Here is a 23,484-nt window from a genome sequence, read left to right as displayed (position 1 = left end):
TAGAATATGAGAGTAAACTAGCGAGGGGCATAAAAACAAACAGTAAAAGCTTCTATAGGTATGTAAATAGGAAAAGATTAGCGAAAGTAAATGTGGGTTCCCTACAGGATGAGATAGGAGAAATTATACTGGGGATTAAGGAAATGACAGAGAAATTATCTTAATGGAAGAAGATGCAAAAAAACTTCCCGGAAATAGTGGAGAACCAAGTGTCTAGCGAGAATGAGGTACTGAAAGAAATTAGTATTAGTAAAAAAAATAGTTCTGGAGAAATTAATGGGACTGAAAACCGATAAATCCCCTGGACCTGAAGGCCTACATCCTAAAGTTTTGAAAGAGGTGGCTAAAGAGATAATGGCTGCATTGGTTGTCATCTAGCAAAATTCCATAGATTGTGGAATGCTTCCCACGGATTGGAAGGTAGCAAATGCAACCCCGCTATTTAAGAAAGGAGGGAGAGAGAAAACCGGTAACTACAGACTAGTTAGACTGACAGCAGTAGTAGGGAAAATGCTCGAATCTATAATTAAGGACATGGTAACAGGGCACTTAGAACATAATAATAGGATTGGGCAGAGTCAACATGGATTTATGAAAGGGAAATCATGTTTGACAAATCTGTTAGAGTTTGCTGAGGTTGTAACTAGCAGAATAAATAAGGGGGAACTAGTAAATGTGGTTTATTTGGATTTTCAGAAGGCATTCATAAGGTGCCACACAAGAGGTTATTTAACAAAATGAGGGCTCATGGGATTGGGGGTAATATACTAGCATGGATTGAGGATTGGTTAATGGACAGAAAACAGAGAGTCGTAACCAGGTCATTTTCGGGTTAGTAATAAAGTACTAGTGGGGTACCGCAAGGATCGGTGCTTGGGCCCCAGTTATTCACAATCTTTCTCAATGATTTGGATGAGGGGACCAAATGTAATATATCCAAGTTTGCTGATGATTCCAAGCTAGGTGGGAATGTAAGTTGTGAGGAGGATGCAAAGAGGCTTCAAGGGGATATTGACAGGCCAAGTGAATGGGCAAGAACATGGCAAGTGGAATATAATGTGGAGAAATATGAAGTTAGCCATTTTGGGAGGAAAAATAGAAAAGCAGATTATTTTTTAAACAGTGAGAGATTGGGAAATGTTGGAGTCAGAAGGACCTGGGTGTCCTTGTACACCAATCACTGAAAATTAACACGCAGGTACAGCAAGCAATTAAGAAAGTAAATGGTATGTTGGTCTTTATTACAGGAGGATTTGAGTAAAAGAGTAAAGATGTCTTACTGCAATCATATAGGACTCTAGTGAGACCGCACCTGGAGTATTGTGCACAGTTTTGGTCTCCTTACCTAAGGAAGGATATACTTGCCTTAGAGCGAGTGCAACAAAGGTTCACCAGACTGATTCCTGGGATGGGGGGATTGTCCTATGAGGAGAAATTGAGTAGACTAGACCTATATTCCCTCGAGTTTAGAAGAATGAGAGGTGATCTCATTGAAACATACAACATTCTTACAGGGCTTGACAGGGCAGATGCAGGGAGGATGTTTCCCCCGGGCTGAGGGAGTCTAGAACCAGGGCCACAGTCTCAGAATAAGGGGTCAGCCATTTAGAACTGAAATGTCTTCACTCAGAGGATGGTGAATCTTTGAAATTCTCTACCCCAGAGGGCTGTGGAAGCTCAGTCATTGAGTATATTCAAGACAGAGATCGATAGATTTTTGGATATTAAGGAAATCAAAGGATATGGGGATCGGGCAGAAAAGTGGAGTTGAGGTAAAAAATGAGCCATGAACTTATTGAATGGCAGAGCAGATTCGAGGGGCCAAATGGCCTGATCCTGCTCCTATGTCTTAAGTTCTTAAACACAAATCCTTCAGATAGGTTGATATTAGTACACAATAATTCTTGATCAGCAGTATTAATTAATTACAATATCAGGTCGTACTATTGTTCTTTTTTCATCAAGTGAACATAAATGCAAGTGCATTGTATCACCTTTACAAGGTCTTAAAATTCCTCTGGCATTCCACAACAAAGAAAGAAACGCTTGTCTATCTGGTTGAGAATGCAGTATATTCAATTACTCAGCTTTCTTGCTGTGTTGTTGTTTTAGATGTTCTCTTGAAGATCAATTCTGTTGGGATCTGTGGTACAGACCTCCATTTCTGGTTAGAAGGAAAAGTTGGAGACTATGTCGTCAAGAAGCCCTTGGTTCTTGGGCATGAAGCCTCAGGGACAGTGGTTAAAGTGTCCTGTGGAGTGACCCATCTCAAAGCAGGTCAGTCTACATACATTTATGTATCGAAGCGACACGCATTTCACCCTACTGCTTCCCACTTCCCATGGGTAATAGAAATAACAAAAGAAATTAAGCGCCTAGGCACTGGTTGCTGAGGGCTAAGGGACTGGTTTCTAAGGGCCAAGGAACTGGTTTCTAAGGGCCAAGGGACTGGTTGCTAAGGGCCAAGTGACTGGTAGCTAAGGACCAAGGCTACAAGTCTAAGTATGACTTGGGTCCACAAAACTAGCACAATTTCCCCACAGGTTAGGGGGGAGGGAAAATAAAGCCCACCTCCATGTAAATAATCTGCAGTGACAAGAGTGATAACAAGTTTGGGGAGCAGGACTTCTGCTTTACTTAAAATAACTTTTGGGGGGGGACTAGATTGGCACACGATGCTTTCACCTCTGAGGTCCTGGGTATAAAACTAGCCTTAATTGAGATGGAAGTGTCCTTACTCTGCTGGCTGTATCTTGACACTTCATCTTGACACGGGTTTGGACAGTGTCAACATCAGGGTAGAAACATCAATGTGCTATCCTTTGGCGGGATATAACTGTGCACACCCGACCAGCAATCGTTAAAGTTAATGGGCTGGATTTTCGCTGGGCTTGCGCCTCCGTTGACGCCCGGGAGGGGGGACGGTAATGGGTCTGCAAATGAGTTCCGGCCGGGCGGCTGACTTCCAGCGCCCCGCTGCGAAATTAGATGCCGTTTTTTGGGGGGGCCTGGAGCAGCACGGCCCGGGAGCGCTGAGGCAGTGCACAACGCCCCCGTTTGCGACAGCGAGGTGAAATTTGTTTCGAGCGGGACCCATAGCGGCCCCTAGTGGGACCGCCTGGGAACGCGGGCAGTCCAAGTTGTTCCGGCGGCGGTGAGGGAAGGAAGGACAACACGAGGTAAGTGTGATTGTTTAGTTTTATTTTTGCGATTTATCTTTACGTGGGGTGAGCAAGGTATTGGGAATGTTTTTTCTTGGCAATTTCTTTTTTGCCAGGGAAGCCTCTCTTGGGGCTCTTTAGAACATAGACATTTATAGCGCAGAAGGAGGCCATTTCGGCCCATCGTATCCACGCCGGCCGACAAAGAGCCACACGGCCCTCGGTCAACAGGCCTGAAGGTTACATATAAACCTATGAACAATGAACAATGGCGGAAAGGTAAAGAGCACCCAACCCAACCAGTCCGCCCCACACAACTGCGACACCCCTTGCACCGAAACATTCTACACTTCACCCCGAACCGGAGCCATGCCATCTCCTGGGAGAGGCAAAAAAACGGATAGCAACGGGTTTTCAGTTGCTCAGCCAGCCTAATGCCCTAAGAGAGAGGTGGAAAGCCTCCCTTAGCGCTCAGCTTCACACTCAGGGCCCAGCTGCTGAATTTTGTGGCCACAGACGCAAACCATTTCCCGGCGCAAACTTTGCCGACCCCACCACCATTATTGCCTGAAAAAGCCGCCAACCGAAAATCCAGCCCAATGGATGGAAACCCGTTGGCTAGACGTGCACTATTTTAATAATATGTGCTCCTGGCCCATGCCAAGGAATGGCATGTTAGAATGGGTCCTCGTGAGTCCAAACCCATAACTGGAAACAGTTCACTGGGAAGTGGAAACATACTCTGTTATAGTAAAGGGAGCTCTTCTGATGATATGGCATTGATATTTAGGTAGTAAAAAGGGAACTTAACTTTGCATCTGTCCACACTGGGGAGTGTTTGATGTTGATCCTGGCAACTCAACATATAGAAGAGTGCTGCTAAAGGCCAAGGAACTGTTTTTTAATGGCCAAGGGACTGGTTTCTAAGGGCCAAGGGACTGGTTGCTAAGGACCAAGGGACGGGTTGCTAAGTGCTAAGGGACTGGTTGCTAAGTGCTAAAGGACTGGTTTCTAAGGGCCAAGGGACTGGTTTCTAAGGGTCAAGGGACTGGTTGATCCTGGCAACCCAACATAGAAAAGTGTTTTTTTTAAACCCTCGCACTGACATATCCTATTATAGACTCCCATTTAAATAAAAATTAACTGGTTCAATCAAAGTATATGCTACTGGTCATTGAACTAATTATCAAAAATTTATCAGGGGTCATTTTAAACTAACCCTGCCTGCCTGGAAACTGACGGAATCAGGTGGACCATTGGTGTTACACCCTGCTAGATTTTGAAGTCAATGGTGCGTAATATTGGGTGGGTAATGAACCAGCATCCCACCCAATCCCGTGTGGTGTCTGACCCAGTGTGTTAGGCTAAAATTATCCTCCACCTTCTACAGCAGTTGAAACAGAAAATGATGATGATGTCTGTGATTCTTCCAAGAGTTAAGTAGTTCCCACCAGCTGTACTGAACCCTACAGTGATGTTCACTGCTGAAACGCATTGTGCACTAAGTGTCCCAAGTTTCTCCTTTGCTGCAGGTGACAAGGTTAGCATTGAACCCAGTGTTCCCAGGGAGAACGATGATTATGTTAGAATCGGACGTTACAACCTGTCCCCAACAAGCTTCACCAGCGGTATTCCTCCCGATGACGGAGCCATGTGCCGATATTATGTCCACAAAGCCAACTACTGCTTCAAGTTAGTTCCTCGCCACCCGTTTTAAGGATAATATTATTGCCTGTTTAGAAAGTTATTTGATTATAAAACCGAAGCCCGCTTTAATGTAGCTGGGAGTAGCTGAGGGTCTGCGCGTTCCTGAATTCAGCTACCGCGTTTAAGGCAGCCCTTTGGTTGTCCGGCTGCCGAAAGCATCCGGTGGAAGTGAATTGTCTCACCGCTGCTTAGGAAACATTGAACCCACGGAGCATAATTCTCTCAACCAAATACAGCAGGGCGAAGCATGCGGGCCTGTCGGTTTTCAGCAAGGAATACAAACGAGGGCAGCTGGAGTAAAATATACACTAAACAAACCAGCTAATGGTTTCTGACTGTTCGAGGGGGGCTGTGTGATACAACGGTGGAAGAATAGTTAGAGCTTGGCCAAAACCATGGTTGCTGGTGTCCTTTGGCACCAGACCAATATTGAGGTCTGCAAGATGCTTTGCTGGATGAACTAGCATTGGACCTTATTGAGGTCTGTATAATGTTGTCCTAATTGGATGATTGCTCCACCATAGGAGGGCCTCCTGTCATTGGTAGAACATAAGAACAAGAATTAGGAGCAGGAGTAGGCCATACGTCCCCTCGAGCCTGCTCCGCCATTCAATATCATGACCGATCATCGACCTCAACTCCTCTTTCCCACACGATCTCCATATATCTTCATTCCCCTACAGTCCAAAAATCTATCTATCTCAGCCTTTATACTCCAGAGACTCAACATCCACAGCCATCTGGGGCAGAGAATTGCAAAGGTTCACAACCATCTGAGTGAAGAAATTCCTCCTCCTCTCTGTCTCAAATGGCCGACCCCTTATCCTGAGACTGTGTGACCCCTGGTTCTACACACTTCAGCCAGGGGGAAACCACCTCTCAGCTTCTACCCAGTCAATCCCCTTCAGAATCTTGTATGTTAGTTTCAACAGTACTTCAGAGAGAAGTTCAGGATTAGAGTGTTACGCCACAAGAGAGCAGACTAATACTTCTAATACTTCTACAGGGTCGCTATTGCACAACGCTCTTCTATTTTAGGTTAGACATCCAATTGCTTTGACTTCCACAAAACCAGAAACAACTGTACAAGGGCGTTGGTAAGACCACACCTGGAATTTTGGTCTCCTCATTTAAGGAGGGATACACTTGCATTGGAGGCAGTTCAGAGAAGGTTCACTAGGTTGATTCCTGAGATTGAAAGTTGGCATGCAGGTACAGCAGGCAGTGAAGAAGACAAATGGAATGTTGGCCTTCATAGCGAGAGGAATTGAGTATAGGAGCAGGGAGGTCTTACTGCAGTTGTACAGGGCCTTGGTGAGGCCAAACCTTGAATATTGTGTACAGTTGTGGTCTCCTAACTTGAGGAAAGACATTCTTGCTATTGAGGGAGTGCAGCGAAGGTTCACCAGACTGATTCCCGGGATGGCAGGACTGAGATATAAGAAAGACTGGATCGACTGGGCTTATATTCACTAGAATTTAGAAGAATGAGAGGGGATCTCATAGAAACATATAAAATTCTGACGGGATTGGATAGGTTAGATGCAGGAAGAATGTTCCTGATGTTGGGGAAGTCCAGAACCAGTGGTCACAGTCTAAGGATAAGGGGTAAGCCATTTAGGACTGAGATGAGGAGAAACCTCTTCACTCAGAGAGTTGTGAACCTGTGGAATTCTCTACCACAGAAGAGGCCAGATCATTAGAGATATTCAAAAGGGAGTTAGATATGACCCTTACGGCTAAAGGGATCAAGGGGTATGGAGAGAAAGCAGGAATGGGGTACTGAAGTTGCATGATCAGCCATGATCATATTGAATGATGGTGCAGGCTCGAAGGGCCGAATGGCCTACTCCTGCACCTATTTTTTCTGTTTCTATGAATGGGTTGACATGAAGAAAGGTTGAGCAGGTTGAGCATATACTCATTGGGGTTTAGAAGAATGAGAGGTGACCTTATTGAAACATATAAGATACTGACGGGGCTCTACAAGGTAGATTCAGAGAGAATGTTTCCCCTCGTGGGGGAATCTAGAACTAGGGGGCATAGTTTCAGAATAAGGGGTCGCCCATTTAAAACAGAGATGACAAGGAATTTCTTCTCTCAAATGGTTGTAAATCTTTGGAATTCTCTTCCCCAGAGAGCTGTGGATGCTGGGTTATTGAAAAAGAAAGAAAGAAAGAATTTGATTTATCTGGCGCCTTTCATGACCACTGGACACCTAAAAGCACTTTACAGCCAATAAAGCACTTTTGGGGTGTAGTCACTGTTATAATGTGGGAAACGCAGCAGCCAATTGAATATATTTAAGGTGGGGATAGACAGATTTTTGAACGATAAGGGTTATAGGGAGCGGGCAGGGAAGTGGAACTGAGTCAGCAGCGATCTCATTGAATGGCAGAGCAGGCTCGAGGACCCAAATGGCCTCCGCCTGCTCCTAATTCTTATCTTGTTATGTAGAAACATGTCGATTGCGGTTGCTGTTGTGACTTGTGTTTCAATTCAGGGTTTTCCTTAACGCCCTTTTCTTGTGTAAGTAACTTGATGACAGTTCTTGAATCATAACCACAACGTAATTCTCTGCTGTATTTAATTAGTCTGGTCCAATCTCGGAATTAACCTGTTCATAGTATATTGCTTTACGGATATAGATGCTCGCGAGGTGTATCAAATTATGAGAGATCTGGATCGAGTGGATACGAAGGACCTGTTTCACTTAGCAGAGTGGTCATTAACCAGGCAGAATAGATTTAAAGTAATTGGGGGGAGGATTAGAGGGGATTTAATGGAAATGTCTTCACCCAGAGGGTGGTGGAGATCTGGGTGGAACTCACTGTCTGAAAGGGTGGTAGAGGCAGAAACCCACACCACGTTTAAAAAGTACTTGGATGTGCACTTGAAGTGCCGTAACCCACAGGGCTACGGACCCAGAGCTGGAAAGTGGGATTAGGCTGGATAGCTCTTTGTCGGCCGGGGCGGACACGATGGGCCGAAATGGCCTCCTTCCGTGCTGTAAAGTTCTATGATTCTATGATAAATTGCCTTACACTTTAGACAGTGAAAAATATCAGATCGCTAGACCATTTTATACAGGTGAATCTGTTCTGGATTTGTTTACAGTTTAACACGATGCACAGTAGCAAATGACACAAAAATAATCACGAATCAGCACAATACTTACGCGAGAAAAATTCCATTTGTGATGTGGTGCATGGGTTACAAGGACAAGACACAGAGCTTGTGTGTCTTCACCAGAACTAAAGCATAGCAGTCAGCCCTGGGATAAATACCCCACTGACTTTCTTTGACGTAACCACGTCCCCTTTAAAATAATCAAGCAAAGCAAAATATCAACCACATACATGCTTTGGGGATCAAGGGGTATGGAGAGAAAGCAAGAAAGGGGTACTGAGAGAATGATCAGCCATGATCTTATTGAATGGCGGTGCGGGCTCGAAGGGCCGAATGGCCTACTCTTGCACCTATTTTCTATGTTTCTATGTTTCTAAACCAAGGCTTGTAATTAATTGCTGGCTTCCATTGTTTATTTACACAGTGCTGATCTGCTCAAATGGACCAGACCAGAAACTATACCTCCATCGATCAAACATATTTACATCTTGACTGATTTTTGAACCAAAAACCCTCTGTTCTTTTCTTCCAGTTTGACTCTCTCTCTCTCTCTCTCACACACCTTCCATTTTGTACCCTGGCTAAGAGAAGCAAAAGTTTTTATTGCGGTGACCAGCATTTCTCAGCGGTCAAGCTGCGATGGGATACTAGTTGGGTCCCAATGTGCAAATCGAACTTGATTGTTGAGAGAGTAGGTTTCTGCCGGGTGGGGCAGTGAGATTGGAGAAACATTGCTCAGTGCAAAAATGTTAAACAGCCACGGTTTGCAAGGCCCTGTCGGGGGAATTACCAGAATCATTGAAGCTTCTTTTAATTTTGATCTTCTGCAACACTTGGTGTTGTGAGGAAATCCAAATGGAAATCCCAACGGAAATATTTGTTTCCATGGAACAGAAAGACCATCTAACTTCCCCACAGTTGTGCCTGCCCTCAGTGCTTCAGCAGAAACTGGTGGTGGTCTGGAGATGTGAAGAGGGTAACCCTCCCCCCCTTACACCCTTTCCCCTCCTTCTCTCCACTGCCCCCCCCTTCCCCCCCCTCCCCCGCTAAGTCTACTGTTCTGAGCTACCTTGATGTGGGTGGTTTGACACTTACCCCAATGAGATGAGCTGAGTGTACCAAGCTGTTTGAGGCACAAATGAGCAAATAGTGTTACATCTTGACCGAGGGGGACAGTGGGAGCAGCTCCATTTTATTGATTAATATTGGGTGACTGATGTCTTGTCCATGTAGGCACTGACTTGTCCCGTGCCAGAATATGAATGTACGTCAGTGCTAAAGATACCTCTCATAATTTTGGTTCTGCTCATTTGTCCGAAGGACTTTGTAATGTATGCACCTGGAGAGTGCTCACAGGTTTGTAGAGCTTGTTGTCTGCCTGTCTCTCTTCCACGGTTACATCCGAGCCAGGGTGTCCCTGGAGATAGAGCACGCGGTGTCCACCGGTACGCTCGCAGCCTTCCGCGAGAGGTGGGCACCGGAGGGATTGGATTGCGTCATCACCCCTGGCAACCAAATTTTAATTTGATGTTTTGTCTAAAGTTTAATTTGTTTATTGTGCCGGTTTTAGTACCCCGCCTCCCCCACTTTTAGCCAGGGGGCACTTGTATAATTTGTGTTTTAGTTCCCTAAAAAAAAACAAAAAAAAGGGGCCCTTGAAAATTTTTTGAGTGTGCCCCCCCCCCCCCCTTTACTCAGGGGGCACTTGATTATTTGTTTTCTACAAAATAGTTGTAGAGCTGTTGAGTTGGGAGTGGCTTAGCCAGTCACGTGATGTTTACAAGACTCAGTAAAGCCCCAGCCAGTTGGGTTCGGGGGATCCACGATGAGGCAGGTGGTTGTGAGCCTGGTGGATGAACTGGTAATGTGTAGTGTGACTGTTAAACCTTTTGCTAATAAACCAACTAGTTCTTCATGACAATGTGTTGCTATGAATTCTTAAGCAAAGAACCCATGAAGCAAATGCATTACAGTCTTGTCTGCACTTCACTTGTTCTAAGCTCATTCAGTGCTGTCAATGGACCCGTCATCCAAACAGGGAGCATCTGTCACTAGCATCAGTTGAGATGTGGATTTAGCCTCCTGCTCCTCAGCCCACCAGCTCAGATGCAGAGTAAAGGATTAGCCTGCTTCCATTGGTTGGACTAACGGAGACCTGCAGTGAAACCAGTGTTGGGCGTGGGCCAACTCACCCCGAATATGCATAATGACCAATTTCAGCCAAGCTACCACCTACACCTCAGTGCCTCATTCTGCCTCATAGATAACTCTTCCCATTCTGCACATTCTTCATATCGACACACTCGTCAGTAGTAAACCACACCTTGAATGTGGGTCGCCTGGGATATCTGGGTGTGAGTCCAGATCATATTTCTTTTAAACCTCCTGCAAGGACCTCCTTTGACAGGCTACATGGTCAGTGGATGGCAGAAACAACCTTCCCCACACTCGGAGTACTGCATGCAGTTCTGGTCATCATATTATAAAAAGGATATAGAGGCACTGGTGAGAGTGCAAAAAAGATTTACAAGGATGATACCTGTTATGTCTTTAATACTCTTATGAATGACTCCATGAGGTCTAATATTGTACTCGAGCTGTTGTGACCTTAGTCCCATTTATTGTAACTCTAGAGTGAGGCACAAGCATGGTGGGCAGCCTTTTATACTGGGCCCTGCACACCTATGCAGGTGACCCTCAGGTCTCCCACTGCAGTGCCCTCTGGTGGTACGCCTTATGTGACTATACAGTTAGTATACATGGTCTACATACATGACATTACTTCCCCCCCAAATCTTTAATGCAAATTGACTCGTACATTGACCTGGGCTTTGCTCTTCCTGGTTGACCCTGGCTGGAGGGTTACTTCTAGCTTGGGTGGGTTGCTAGGTAGTGAGATTTGTTGCCAGTGGAGGTCCCAATGGTTTCTGGTTGTGAGTCCATGACTACTCCATTCTCCCCCCCACACAGAGATAATGCTAATGGCCCGTTACACGCAAGTTGCATTCAAGTTCATCACATGGGTTTTACATTTACATCTTGGTACATTTGTTGGGTGGATTACAGTTGCGTTTCTTTTTAGTGTGGTATATTTACATGATCAGTACAGGTATATCAGTACAGGTACACAAGGACAGTCTAGTTCCAGCACGGCCGGATGAGATCTGGGTCGTCTGGTGGTGGCGCAGTGCCCCATGCTAGTGGGTCTGTGGGCGAGGTGAGATCATTTTGCTCGAGTTGCCAGAGCTCAGGACTCTTGCCGTTATTCCTAGTGTCGGGCAGGCCCAAACATAGCTGATGTGTCTGTGACCTCCCTGTCCTTTTCATTTGCACAATGTCGCTCTGCTCCCTGGGAAGCGGTCTGAGCGAGTGAGCGTTTCGTCTAAGCGACAGTGGGGCTGTCTCGTCTTGTCTAGCAGTTCGCAGGGGACTGCTGACTCGCTTTCCTTGAGGGCACCGTTGTGAGCACTCTCTAGTTTGGGATCCTGGCTGGTCCAGGTCCGGTTCGGAGGAGCCGTTGCGGGTGACCCTTCGCTCTTGGGCATTGCCGTGGTGGCGAGTGGGTTTGTGGGCTGCGCCTTTTCCACCCAGGTGGTGGGCGACGGTAGCCGACTGCGAGCATAGGCGCAGTTTACTGTTTCTGGTCCGTGGCGGTTCATGCCATCGGGTGCCTGCAATGTTAAACCAATCTGAGGCAGGGTATCGCTACCGGTGCCTCTGCTCTCCGGGGATAGTTTACTCTGCGGCTTGTCTACTTCTGTCAGCTGTGGGGACACTTTATGATGCATCGTTCTAGTCCCGGGGATGCAGGCTACAGCATTGGGTAGTCCGCTGGACCTGTAAACGAGTGTTAGGTGTTCGCCCGCTACATTGGCTGATTGCAATTTGTACCCGACATCGCTCAACAACATTTTGCTCGTTACAGCTGGACTTTTACATTGGTTACCAATTTCAAGCAGTTCATTCAAAAATAGCGGGTTGCTGGCCTCCTTTAAAATGGCCTTACTACTTTTACCCCAATTGTCTTCCTCGTGTGGAACTACGTGTCTTTACTCCATTAGCGCTGCGATGGTTTGGATGCCATCTTTTCCCTGTCCATGATGTCGACTGCTGCGATCTTCTTTCCCAGGGATTCTGCCACTGAAGCGGAGAAGGCGCCCTCGGATCCAATCTTCCTCCCCAGGAGTCCTGCCACTGAAACCGGGAAGGTGCGTTCGGGTCGTCTCGGCCGGATCATCGCCACGCAGTCATGATGAGCGGTCTGTGCCTCAGGGGCTGCGCGGATCTGCTCTCCGGTGCCTGGTCCAGCTGAAGGTGGGGGCTTGCTCTGCCTCTGTGCACAGGGGACATCGATCACTGGAGGGATGAAGTCTTCCCAGTTCCAATGAATCTTCCCCATCCATCTTCTTCCAAGTAGCGTTGGTCCATCACCTGAAACAATCCACAATGGTAAATTGTGCACCACGCCATCATGGGATACACTTACATCCGCACTATCAACAACTGATATCAGTTCCTTGGTGTAGATGCACAGATTTGCCTGAACCGGGACCAGCTTGGGTCATTCAGCTTGATCGTTCCATAGCCTCTCAAAGGCTTCCAGGCTCATTGCTGACTGACTCGCCCCGTGTCCACTTCCATGAAGACTGGAACGCCATTTATCTCGACTTCCATTACAATCTGTGGTGCAGGTATATACTCAATACACTTCGTCCTGGGACTGAGCTGCCTCTCTAACCATCTCCTCATAATCCGCGCTGGATTCACAGCCAGCTGCTGACTCCTCTTCCACGTGGTGAGTCACAGCTCTTTTGCACGTTCGCTGGAGGTGGCCCTTTGTGCTGCAGCCTTTGCACACATAGTCTCTGAACCGATACTGATGAGCCCTGTGATTACCTCCACAACGCCAGCATGGTGCTACTCGACTTACGTTTGCACCCCTCGGCGGACTCTGAGTTTAAGGACTCGGAGGCCTGTATGCTCTGCCCTGGGCAGATTCATGTTCAACAGTTCTGCCTGTGAAAGGTGCCTTTCTATTTACAGTACTTGCCGGGTTTGATTCCTGAGAGTGAGTCATCATCTGCTTGGAGCTGCAGCTTGAGGTCATGAATGCCTGGCTGATGCTGATGGCCTTCTGCAGAGTGAAACATAGACATAGAAACATAGAAACTAGGTGCAGGAGTAGACCATTCGGCCCTTCGGCCTGCACCATCATTCAATAAGATCATGGCTGATCATCACCTCAGTACCCTTTCCTGCTTTCTCTCCATACCCCTTGATCCCTTTAGCCATAAGGGCCATATCTAACTCCCTTTTGAATATGTCCAATGAACTGGCCTCAACAACTCTCTGCAGTAGAGAATTCCACAAGTTAACAACTCTCTGAGTGAAGAAGTTTCTCCTCATCTCGGTCCTAAATGGCTTACCCCTTATCCTTCGACTGTGTCCCCTGGTTCTGGACTTTCCCAACATCGGGAACATTCTTCCTGCATCTAACCTGTCCAGTCCCGTCAGTATTTTATATGTTTCTATGAGATCCCCTCTCATTCTTCGAAACTCCAGTGAATACAAGCCCAGTCGATCCAGTCTCTCCTCATATGTCAGTCCTGCCATCCCTGGAATCAGTCTGGTGAACCTTCGCTGCACTCCCTCCATAGCCAGAACGTCCTTCCTCAGATTAGGAGACCAAAACTGAACACAATATTCCAGGTGAGGCCTCACCAAGGCTCTGTACAACTGCAGTAAGACCTCCCTGCTCCTATACTCAAATCCTCAAGCTATGAAGGCCAACATGCCATTTGCCTTCTTCACTGCCTGCTATAGCTGTATACCAACTTTCAATGACTGATGTACCATGACATCCAGGTCTCGTTGCACATCCCCTTTTCCTAATCTGCCGCTATTCAGATAATATCCTGCCCTCGTGCTTTTGCCACCAAAGTGGATAACCTCACATTTATCCACATTATACTGCATCCTCCACGTGTTTGCTCACTCACCTAACCTGTCTAAGTCACGCTGCAGCCTCTTAGCATCCTCCTTGTAGCTCACACCACCACCCAGCTTAGTGTCATCTGCAAACTTGGAGATATTACACTCAATTCCTTCATCTAAATCATTGTTGTATATTGTAAATAGCTGGGGTCCCAGCACTGAACCCTGCGGCACCCCACTAGTCACTGCCTGCCATTCTGAAAATGACCTGTTTATCCAGACTCTCTGCTTCCTGTCTGCCAACCAGTTCTCTATCCATGTCAATACATTACCCCCAATACCATGTGCTTTAATTTTGCACAACAATCTCTTGTGTCGGACCTTGTCAAAAGCCTTTTGAAAGTCCAAATGCACCATATCCACTGGTTCTCCCTTGTCCACTCTACTTGTTACATCCTCAAAAAATTCTAGAAGATTTGTCAAGCATGATTTCCCTTTCATAAATCCATGCTGACTTGGACAGATCCTGTCACTGTTTTCCAAATGCGCTGCTATTTCATCTTTAATAATTGATTCCAACATTTTCCCCACAACTGATGTCAGGCTAACCAGTCTATAATTTCCCGTTTTCTCTCTCCCTCCTTTCTTAAAAAGTGGTGTTACATTAGCTACCCTCCAGTCCATAGAAACTGATCCAGAGTCGATAGACTGTTGGAAAATGACCACCAATGCATCCACTATTTCTAGGGCCACTTCCTTAAGTACTCTGGGATGCAGACTATCAGACCCTAGGGATTTATCGACCTTCAATCCCATCAATTTCCCAAACACCATTTCCTGACTAATAAGGATTTTCTTCAGTTCCTCCTTCTCATTAGACCCTCTGTCCCTTAGTATTTCCGTTAGGTTATTTGTGTCTTCCTTCGTGAAGACAGAACCAAAGTATTTGTTCAATTGGTCTGCCATTTCTTTGTTCCCCATTATAAATTCACCTGATTCTGACTGCAAGGTACCTATGTTTGTCTTCACTAATCTTTTTCTCTTCACATATCTATAGAAGCTTTTGCAGTCATTTTTTATGTTCCTAGCAAGCTTCCTCTCATACTCTATTTTCACCCTCCTAATTAAACTCTTTGTCCTCCTCTGCTGAATTCTAAATTATCCTTAATTTCCCTTGTTAGCCACGGTTGAGCCACCTTCCCCATTTTATTTTTACTCCAGATTGGGATGTACAATTGTTGAAGTTCATCCATGTGATCTTTAAATGTTTACCATTGCCTATACATTGTCAACCATTTAAGTATCATTCGCCAGTCTATTCTAGCCAGTTCACGTCTCATACCATTGAAGTTACCTTTCCCTAAGTTCAGAACCCTAGTCTCTGAATTAACTGTGTCACTCTCCATCTTAATAAAGAATTCTACCATATTATGGCCACTGTTCCCCAAGGGGCTTCGCAAAACAAGATTGCTAATTAATCCTTTCTCATTACACATCACCCAGTCTAGGATGGCCAGCTCTCAAGTTGGTTCCTCGACACCTTGGTCTAGAAAACCATCCCTAATACACTCCAGGAAATCCTCCTCCACCGTATTGCTACCAGTTTGGTTAGCCCAATCTATATGTAGATTAAAGTCACCCATGATAACTGCTGTACCTTTATTGCACACATCCCTAATTTCTTGTTTGATGCTGTCCCCAACCTCACTACTACTGTTTGTGATCTGTAGACAACTCCCACTAGCGTTTTCTGCCCTTTGGTATTCCGCAGCTCCACCCATACCGATTCCACATCATCCAGGCTAATGTCCTTCCTTACTATTGCATTAATTTCCTCTTTAACCAGCAACGCCACCCCGCCTCATTTTCATTTCTGTCTATCCTTCCTGAATGTTGAATACCTCTGGATGTTGAGCTCCCAGCCTTGGTCACCCTGGAGCCATGTCTCCGTAATACCAATTATATCATATTTGTTAATAGCTGCCTGCACAGTTAATTTGTCTATCTTATTATGAATACACCTCGCATTGAGGCACAAAGCCTTCAGGCTTGTCTTTTTAACACACTTTGCCCCTTTAGAATTTTGCTGTAATGTGGCCCTTTTTGATTTTTGCCTTGGGTTTCTCTGCCCTCCACTTTTACTTTTCTTCTTTCTATCTTTTGCTTCTGCCCCCATTCTACATCCCTCAGTCTCCCTGCATAGGTTCCCATTCCCCCTGCCATATTAGTTGAACCCCTCCCCGACAGCACTAGCAAACACTCTCCCTAGGACATTGGTTCCGGTCCTGCCCAGGTGCAGACTGTCCGGTTTATACTGGTCCCACCTCCCCCAGAACTGACTCCAATGTCCCAGGAATTTGAATCCCTCCCCCTTGCACCATTCCTCAAGCCATGTATTCATCTGAGCTATCCTGTGATTCCTGCTCTGACTAGCACATGGCACAGGTAGCAATCCTGAGATTACTACCTTTGAGGTCTTACTTTTTAATTTAACCCCTAGCTCCCCAAATTCAGCTTGTAGGACCTTATCCCATTTTTTTCCTATATTGTTGGTACCTATGTGCACCACGACAACTGGCTGTTCACCCTCCCCCTCCAAAATGTCCTGCAGCCGCTCCGAGACATCCTTGACCCTTGCACCAGGGAGGTAACATACCATCCTGGAATCTCGATTGCGGCCACAGAAATGCCTATCTATTCCCCTTACAATAGAATCCCATCCCACTATAGCTCTCCCATTCTTTTTCCTGCCCTCCTGTGCATCAGAGCCACCTACGGTGCCATGAACTTGGCTGCTGCTGCCTTCCCCTGGTGAGTCATCCCCCCCACAACAGCACCCAAGGTGGTGTATCTGTTTTGGAGAGGGATGACCACAGGGGACCCCTGCACTATCTTCCTTCCACTGCTTTTCCTGATGGTCACCCATTCCCTATCTACCTGAGTAACCTTTAGCTGCAGTGTGACCAACTCACTAAACGTGCTATTCACGATATCCTCAGCTTCGCGGATACTCCAGAGTGAATCCATGCACAGCTTCAGTGCCACAATGCGGTCTGTCAGGTGCTGCAGGATGATACACTTCCTGCACATGTAGTCATCAGGGACACTGGAAGCATCCCTGAGTTCCCACATAGCACAGCAGGAGCTTGACACGGGTCTGGGCTCTCCTGCCATGACTTAACCCTTAATTTAACTTAATTTGGCAACAATATCAAAGATTACCTACTGATAAAGGAAAGAAAAAGAAGAAAAACTACTCACCAATCACCAGCCAATCACTTACCCCCTTGGCTGTGACGTCACCCTTCGATTGACAGTGGTTCGGCAGATAGTAGCCTGTGAAGAAGGGCCTCATGACCGATGCCAATTACGAAGACGTCCCAGAATGCATCAGCGAGGGATATGTCGAATTCACACGGTCCTGCCAGCCTCCTGAGGTCGGCAGCGTACTTCGCGATTTCCTGGCCCTGGGGGCGGCGGTGTGTATAAAATCGATGCCTGGCCATGAGGATGCTCTCCTTCGGTTTGAATTGGTCCCGAATTAGCACTTTCAGATCCGTGTATGACTTGGTCGTTGTTTTCTCTGGTGCAAGCAAGTCCCTGACGAGGCCGTATACCGCGGGCCCACAACTGGTCAACAGGATAGCTCTGCGCTTATCTGCCAACGTGGCCGGATCATCACCTACCAGGTCATTTGCTACAAAATATTGGTCGAGCTGCTCCGTAAAGGCTTCCCAATCTTCACCCTCTGAGAACTTTTCTAATGCACCAACATTAGTCATTTTGCGTGAAAGTTTGTAATCTCATGGCCTGTTGTTACGTCTTTAATACTCTTATGAATGACTCCACGAGGTCTGGTATTGAGCTGTTGTGATCTTAGTCCCATTTATTGTAACTCCAGAGTGAGACACAAGCATACTGGGCCCTGCACACCTATGCAGGTGACCCTCGGGTCTCCCACCGCAGTGCCCTCTGGTGGCATACCTTATGTGACTATACAGTTAGTATACATGGTCTACATACATGACAATACCAGAGATACAATGTTATATCTATCAGGAAAGGATGAACAGGCCGGGCCTTGAAAAGGGAAGGCTGAGGGGTGACCTAATAGAGGTCTTTAAAATCATGAAAGGTATTGCTCGAGTAGACACAAAGAGAGTGTTTCCACTTGTGGGACAGAGCAAAACTAGAGGCCATCAATATAAGATCGTGTCGTCACTAAGAAATCCAATCGGGAATTCAGGAGAAACTTCTTTACCCAGAGAGTGGTGAGAATGTGGAACTCGCTGCCACAGGGAGTGGTTGAGGCAATTAGTATCGAGGCATTTAAGGGGAGGCTAGACAAGCATATGGGGGAGAAGGGAATAGAGGGTTATGCTGATTGAGTTAGATGAGGAAAGACGGGAGGAGGCTCGAGTGGAGGATAAACACCGGCATGGACTGGTTGTGCCGAATATATCCTATGTAACCCTATGAAAGCCTTTACATGTGATGTGTTGTGGCGGCTGGCTTAATATATGTAAGTACATTACTGCGGTTAATGTTGTACTGTCTTCATTGCAGGCTTCCTGAATGTGTGACCTTAGAAGAAGGTGCTTTAGTTGAACCTCTCTGTGTCTCGCTTCATGCCTGTCAGAGAGGACGGGTAAAAGTGGGCCAAAAGGTTTTTATCTGTGGAGCCGGTAGGTACTTGCTCGTGATGTTGCAACAGCAGTAATTCCTTCCCTTCCCCCAAAAAGATGCCGAGTCCTCTACTAGTGTATATCAAACAGCAGACATTCGACCTAGCCTATAACAACAAATCGGACTTGCAGGTAAAATTCAATTCTCCCAAACCCCCTCCACCGCACTCGCAAGTTTGATTGGCAAGCGTCGCTCACAGTCCATGGAATTGTCATTCTCTGCTTGCAAAGAAACCAAACCTGTTCTCACCCAAAAACGTGGGAGTGGATATTGCGTCTACTCCACGTTTACGCTTCAGATTCAGTGTTTCCAGTGGCCCTGAATCGTGGCCCCTTTGGGCCCGTAAGTGCCCATTCCAAGTGTAAGTGCATTTTTAACAGTGTGATGTCTTAATTACTGCCAAACAACCTCTCTGACACTAAAAGTTAACCTTTACAAGTGTGGAGTCTTACTCCTGCAGATTTTAATTATTGTCGGAGATTTTAAAATATTAATTTTTTAAAACTTTTTCACCTGTCTCTCATCTTTCTTTTTCCTTCCCTTTACTTTGCTTTCTGAAGCTGATTTGACATTGAATTAAGTATTCTAACTGACACTTCCTGGTCCAGACTCTGCGTGTCTCAGGAAGGATTCTTCAATCTGATTCACACCGTTTCTTGCCCTGTTCACACAGCTCCCAGATCCCCTGTAGAGGGTGGTGCGCTGTGTTTGCTCTCAAGAATCGCAAGTTCTGGTGCTTTCTGTGGGCAAGTGCAAGTGTAATAATTGGCGAGCGCCGTTTGTTTGCTGCTGACTGTAAAATCCGGGCCAAATTCTCGTTAATGTAACCAGTGATGGTGCTGGGCTTTAATGAACAAACTCCATCTCTCTTTCTCACTCTCTCTCTCTCTCTCTCTCTCTCACTCAGTCTCTCTCTCTCACTGAGTGTCTCTCTATCTTTGCGTCTCTCTCTCTCTGTATTTGTGTGCCTCTGTCTGTCTCACTGTCTCTCTCTGTCTTTGTGTGTTCATCTGTCTGTCTCTCTGTCTCTCCCTCTGTTTGTGTGACTCTCTCTGTCTCACCTGGAGTATTGTGTACAGTTTTGGTCTCATAACTTGAGGAAGGACATTCTTGCTATTGAGGGAGTGCAGCGAAGGTTCACCAGACTGATTCCCGGGGTGGTGGGACTGACCTATCAAGAAAGACTGGATCAACTGGGCTTGTATTCACTGGAGTTCAGAAGAATGAGAGGAGACCTCATAGAAACGTTTAAAATTCTGACGGGTTTAGACAGGTTAGATGCAGGAAGAATGTTCCCAATGTTGGGGAAGTCCAGAACCAGGGGTCACAGTCTAAGGATAAGGGGTAAGCCATTTAGGACCGAGATGAGGAGAAAATTCTTCACCCAGAGAGTGGTGAACCTGTGGAATTCTCTACCACAGAAAGTTGTTGAGACCAATTCAATAAATATATTCAAAAGGGAGTTAGATGAAGTCCTTACTATTAGGGGGATCAAGGGGTATGGCGAGAAAGCAGGAATGGGGTACTGAAGTTGTATGTTCAGCCATGAACTCATTGAATGGCGGTGCAGGCTAGAAGGACTGAATGGCCTACTCCTGCACCTATTTTCTATGTTTCTATGTTTCACTGTCTTTCTGTCTCTCCCTCTGTCTGTGTCTGTATGTGTGTGTGTCTCTGTCTCACTGTGTGTGTGTGCGTGTATGTGTGTCTCTGTCTCTCCCTCTGTCTGTGTGTCTCTGTCTCACTGTCTTTCTGTGTCTCCTTCCGTCTGTGTGTGTGTGTGTCTGTCTCACTGTCTCCCTCTGTATGTGTGTGTCTGTGTTTCTCTCATGCTCTGGTCTAGGTAACAGAGAGCGGCAACTTACAAATACACTGATGCTGTTTCAGGGGAATGGGGTTTTGCGAAGGGCGGGGCAGGGTTGAAAACCCTGCTGCGAGAGAGATGGCATGTCTTTGACTCACCTGCGAGCTGCTGAATGGTTTTTATTCCATATTATAAAACATGCAATCACTGACTCACTACAGTCAATGCCAGGGGAGCAGCAGTAAAAGTCAGCAGCAATGCAGTGTGGCGCTTCATAGTACGGGAGATCTTTAGCTGGATTTTTGGTTGCCTGACGCCTCAGTTAGCGGGCAGCGGGGGAATTAATGGGAGCATATTAGGTTACCGACCGGGCGCGCAGCTATTAACGCACCGAACATTCATTAGCGCTTTCAGTGTACCTCGTGATTCACTTGTATGATTGGGTGAAGCCCCTTTTGACCAGAGAAGAGCCACACTATAGAACGAGAGAGGAAAAAGGAAAGAGGATCTACCAAACATATTTAAACAAAAGAAACAGTATGAGATAGCTATTTGCCCTTGTGTGGAGTCACAATCAGAGAATGTTTTTTAAAAATTCATTCACGGGATGTGGGCATCGCTGGCAAGGCCGGCATTTATTGCCCATCCCTAATTGCCCCTTGTGAAGGTGGTGGTGAGCCGCCTTCTTGAACTGCTGCAGTCCGTGTGGTAGCGATTTGGTAGAACTAAGAGTGGCTCGCTCGACCATTTCCGAGGGCAGTTAAGCGTCAACCACTGTGGGTCTGGAGTCACATATAGGCCAGACCGGGTAAGGGCGGCAGATTTCCTTCCCTAAAGGACACTAGCGAACCAGTTGGGTTTTTACGACAATCAGGTAGTTTCATGGGTGACCATCCACTAGCCTTTTAATTAAAGTTTTATTTCATTAACTGAATTAAAATTCCTCAGCTGCCATGGTGGGATTTGAACTTGTGTCTCCAGATCACTAGTCCAGGCTTCTGGATTACTGGTCTAGTGACATGTCCACTAATCTACTGGACCCTAAAGTCAACATTTAGTCACCATTACAATTTTTACAAGGCTATGGATAACAGGTGACTCTGTATGTATATTGTGCCCAATCTGTTGAATTGCTCTGGCAAATATATCCAGTAGATATTCTCTACACGTTTCCCTAACCACTGTCTTTTTAATCTGTTAAGGGCCAATTGGACTGTTGACTCTGCTTGTTTGCAAGGCCATAGGAGTGACTCTAACTGTAGTTTGCGGTAAGTCTCCATGTGCACCGTGGTAAACTATTCCTAGCCTGGCTGTCAGTCATTTTTTTACTGTTTTCCTGACGATATTTGTGCAGTTTAACGTTGTTCTGTTTCATAACTTTGTGCACTCCTCCATTGGACCTTGTGACTGGCCCACCGACCCTTGAGTTGCTCTGTGACACCATGATCTCATGATCTTTCTCACTCTTGTGCAGTTTATAAGAGTAGGCCCCCATCCTGGGGCAACATTTTATTTTGCCCGCCAAACCCCTGAGGCAGTTGCTGACAAAGGACAGTGTTACCAACAATGACAATGACGGACAGGTAAAGACTGTCTGGTCCATCTATCCTGTCCCACACAATTGTTGTATATGTATCACAACATATACACTCCACCCCACCTGAAACCATGTGATCTCCTGGGAGAGGCAAAAAAAATCCAGATAAAACATCCTGGCCAATTTGGGAGATTCCTCTACCATCCATCCAGGCAATCGAAACTAGTCCAGGAGATCACGCTGGCCATTAACTTCCCTGCAAGTACCTACCTTCTGCAAGCGGTGATCTCCGCCACAGCCAGAAACAAATCCAATTTTCCAGTGTTGATTATTTGGGCTCCCTACAAACACCCAAGGGGACGATGAGGTGTGATGCCAATGTGCTAATTGAACAAGACCGTACCAGGTAGAAAACCTCTTTTTTCCCGTGCAGATTACATTCACCACACTCCACTATCCTCCCAGAAAGACTGGAGTGCGGCTCAGTGGTGTAATGGAGCTCCCCCTAGTGGGATACTGCGCCACCTAGTGGACTACCGATATATTGCAACTACTGATGTAAATAATAAACGGGTCATGTGGCAAGGTCATATGACGACAGTTTCTGTTCAGTAGCCATCTTGTAGAGTGTGTGCTTGTCTTAGTGATATCATAAGAATGTGGGCAGGGCTCGGGATCCATACTTGAGCAATTCATCATTTCATCCCTGATTGAAGAACCTGCTGCTATTAACACACCTATATTCCGAGCTGCATTGGAATTGAAAGCCACAATTAGCCGAGGATAGAATACAAGAGCAGGGAGGTTATACTTGAGCTGTATAAAACACTAGTTTGGCCACGTGCAGTTCTGGTCACCACATCACAGGAAAGATGTGATTGCACTAAAGCGGGTGTCAGAGGAGAATTACGAGGATGTTGTCAGGACTGGGGAATTTAAGCCACGAGGAAAGATTGGATAGGCTGGGTTTGTTTTCTTTGGAACAGAGGAGGCTGAGCGGGGAGACCTTATTGAGGTGTATAAAATTATGAGGGGCCTAGATAGAGTGGATAGAACGGACCTATTTCCCTTAGCAGAGGGGTCAACAACCAGGGGACATAGATTTAAAATAATTGTTAGAAGGTTTAGAGGGGATTTGAGGGGAAATTTCCTCACCCAGAGGGTGGTGGGGGTCTGGAACTCACGGCCTGAAAGGGTGGTAGAGGCAGAAACCCTCACCACATTTAAAAAGTACTTGGATGTGCACTTGAAGTGCGGTAACCTACAGGGCTAAGGACCGAGAGCTGGATCGTGGGATCAGACTGGATAGCTCTTTGTCGGCCGGTGCGGACACGATGGACCGAATGCCCTCCTTCCGTGATGTAAATTTCTATGATTCTATAACAGCTTTATTGCCTGGTCTCATTTACCTCGTCGGTGTCTCTTCTGTTTGGTTAGGACTCAGTTACCAGTTGCTTACCAGAATAGAATGTTCTGTGCAGTGGCCTCGGTAGATGTGGGGTGAGCTAGGCAGGTTGGGGTGGAAG

At 46.3% G+C, this 23,484-nt stretch overlaps 1 protein-coding gene across 1 annotated transcript in view; it reads left to right on the top strand.

Annotated features, from left to right (window-relative positions):
- The window catches only part of LOC139234100 (sorbitol dehydrogenase-like), an 89,261-nt gene that overhangs the window by 51,915 nt on the left and 13,862 nt on the right, over nt 1–23,484 (top strand). The window contains exons 7-10 of the mRNA XM_070865037.1: nt 2,113–2,277; nt 4,694–4,853; nt 18,498–18,616; nt 21,624–21,689. Coding sequence (XP_070721138.1) covers nt 2,113–2,277; nt 4,694–4,853; nt 18,498–18,616; nt 21,624–21,689 — 510 coding nt within the window. The remainder of the gene's footprint in view (nt 1–2,112; nt 2,278–4,693; nt 4,854–18,497; nt 18,617–21,623; nt 21,690–23,484) is intronic.

The sequence above is a fragment of the Pristiophorus japonicus genome, chromosome 21 (assembly GCF_044704955.1).
Source record: "Pristiophorus japonicus isolate sPriJap1 chromosome 21, sPriJap1.hap1, whole genome shotgun sequence".
Classification (NCBI taxonomy): domain Eukaryota; kingdom Metazoa; phylum Chordata; class Chondrichthyes; family Pristiophoridae; genus Pristiophorus; species Pristiophorus japonicus.
This window is presented reverse-complemented; position numbering and strand designations above follow the sequence as displayed.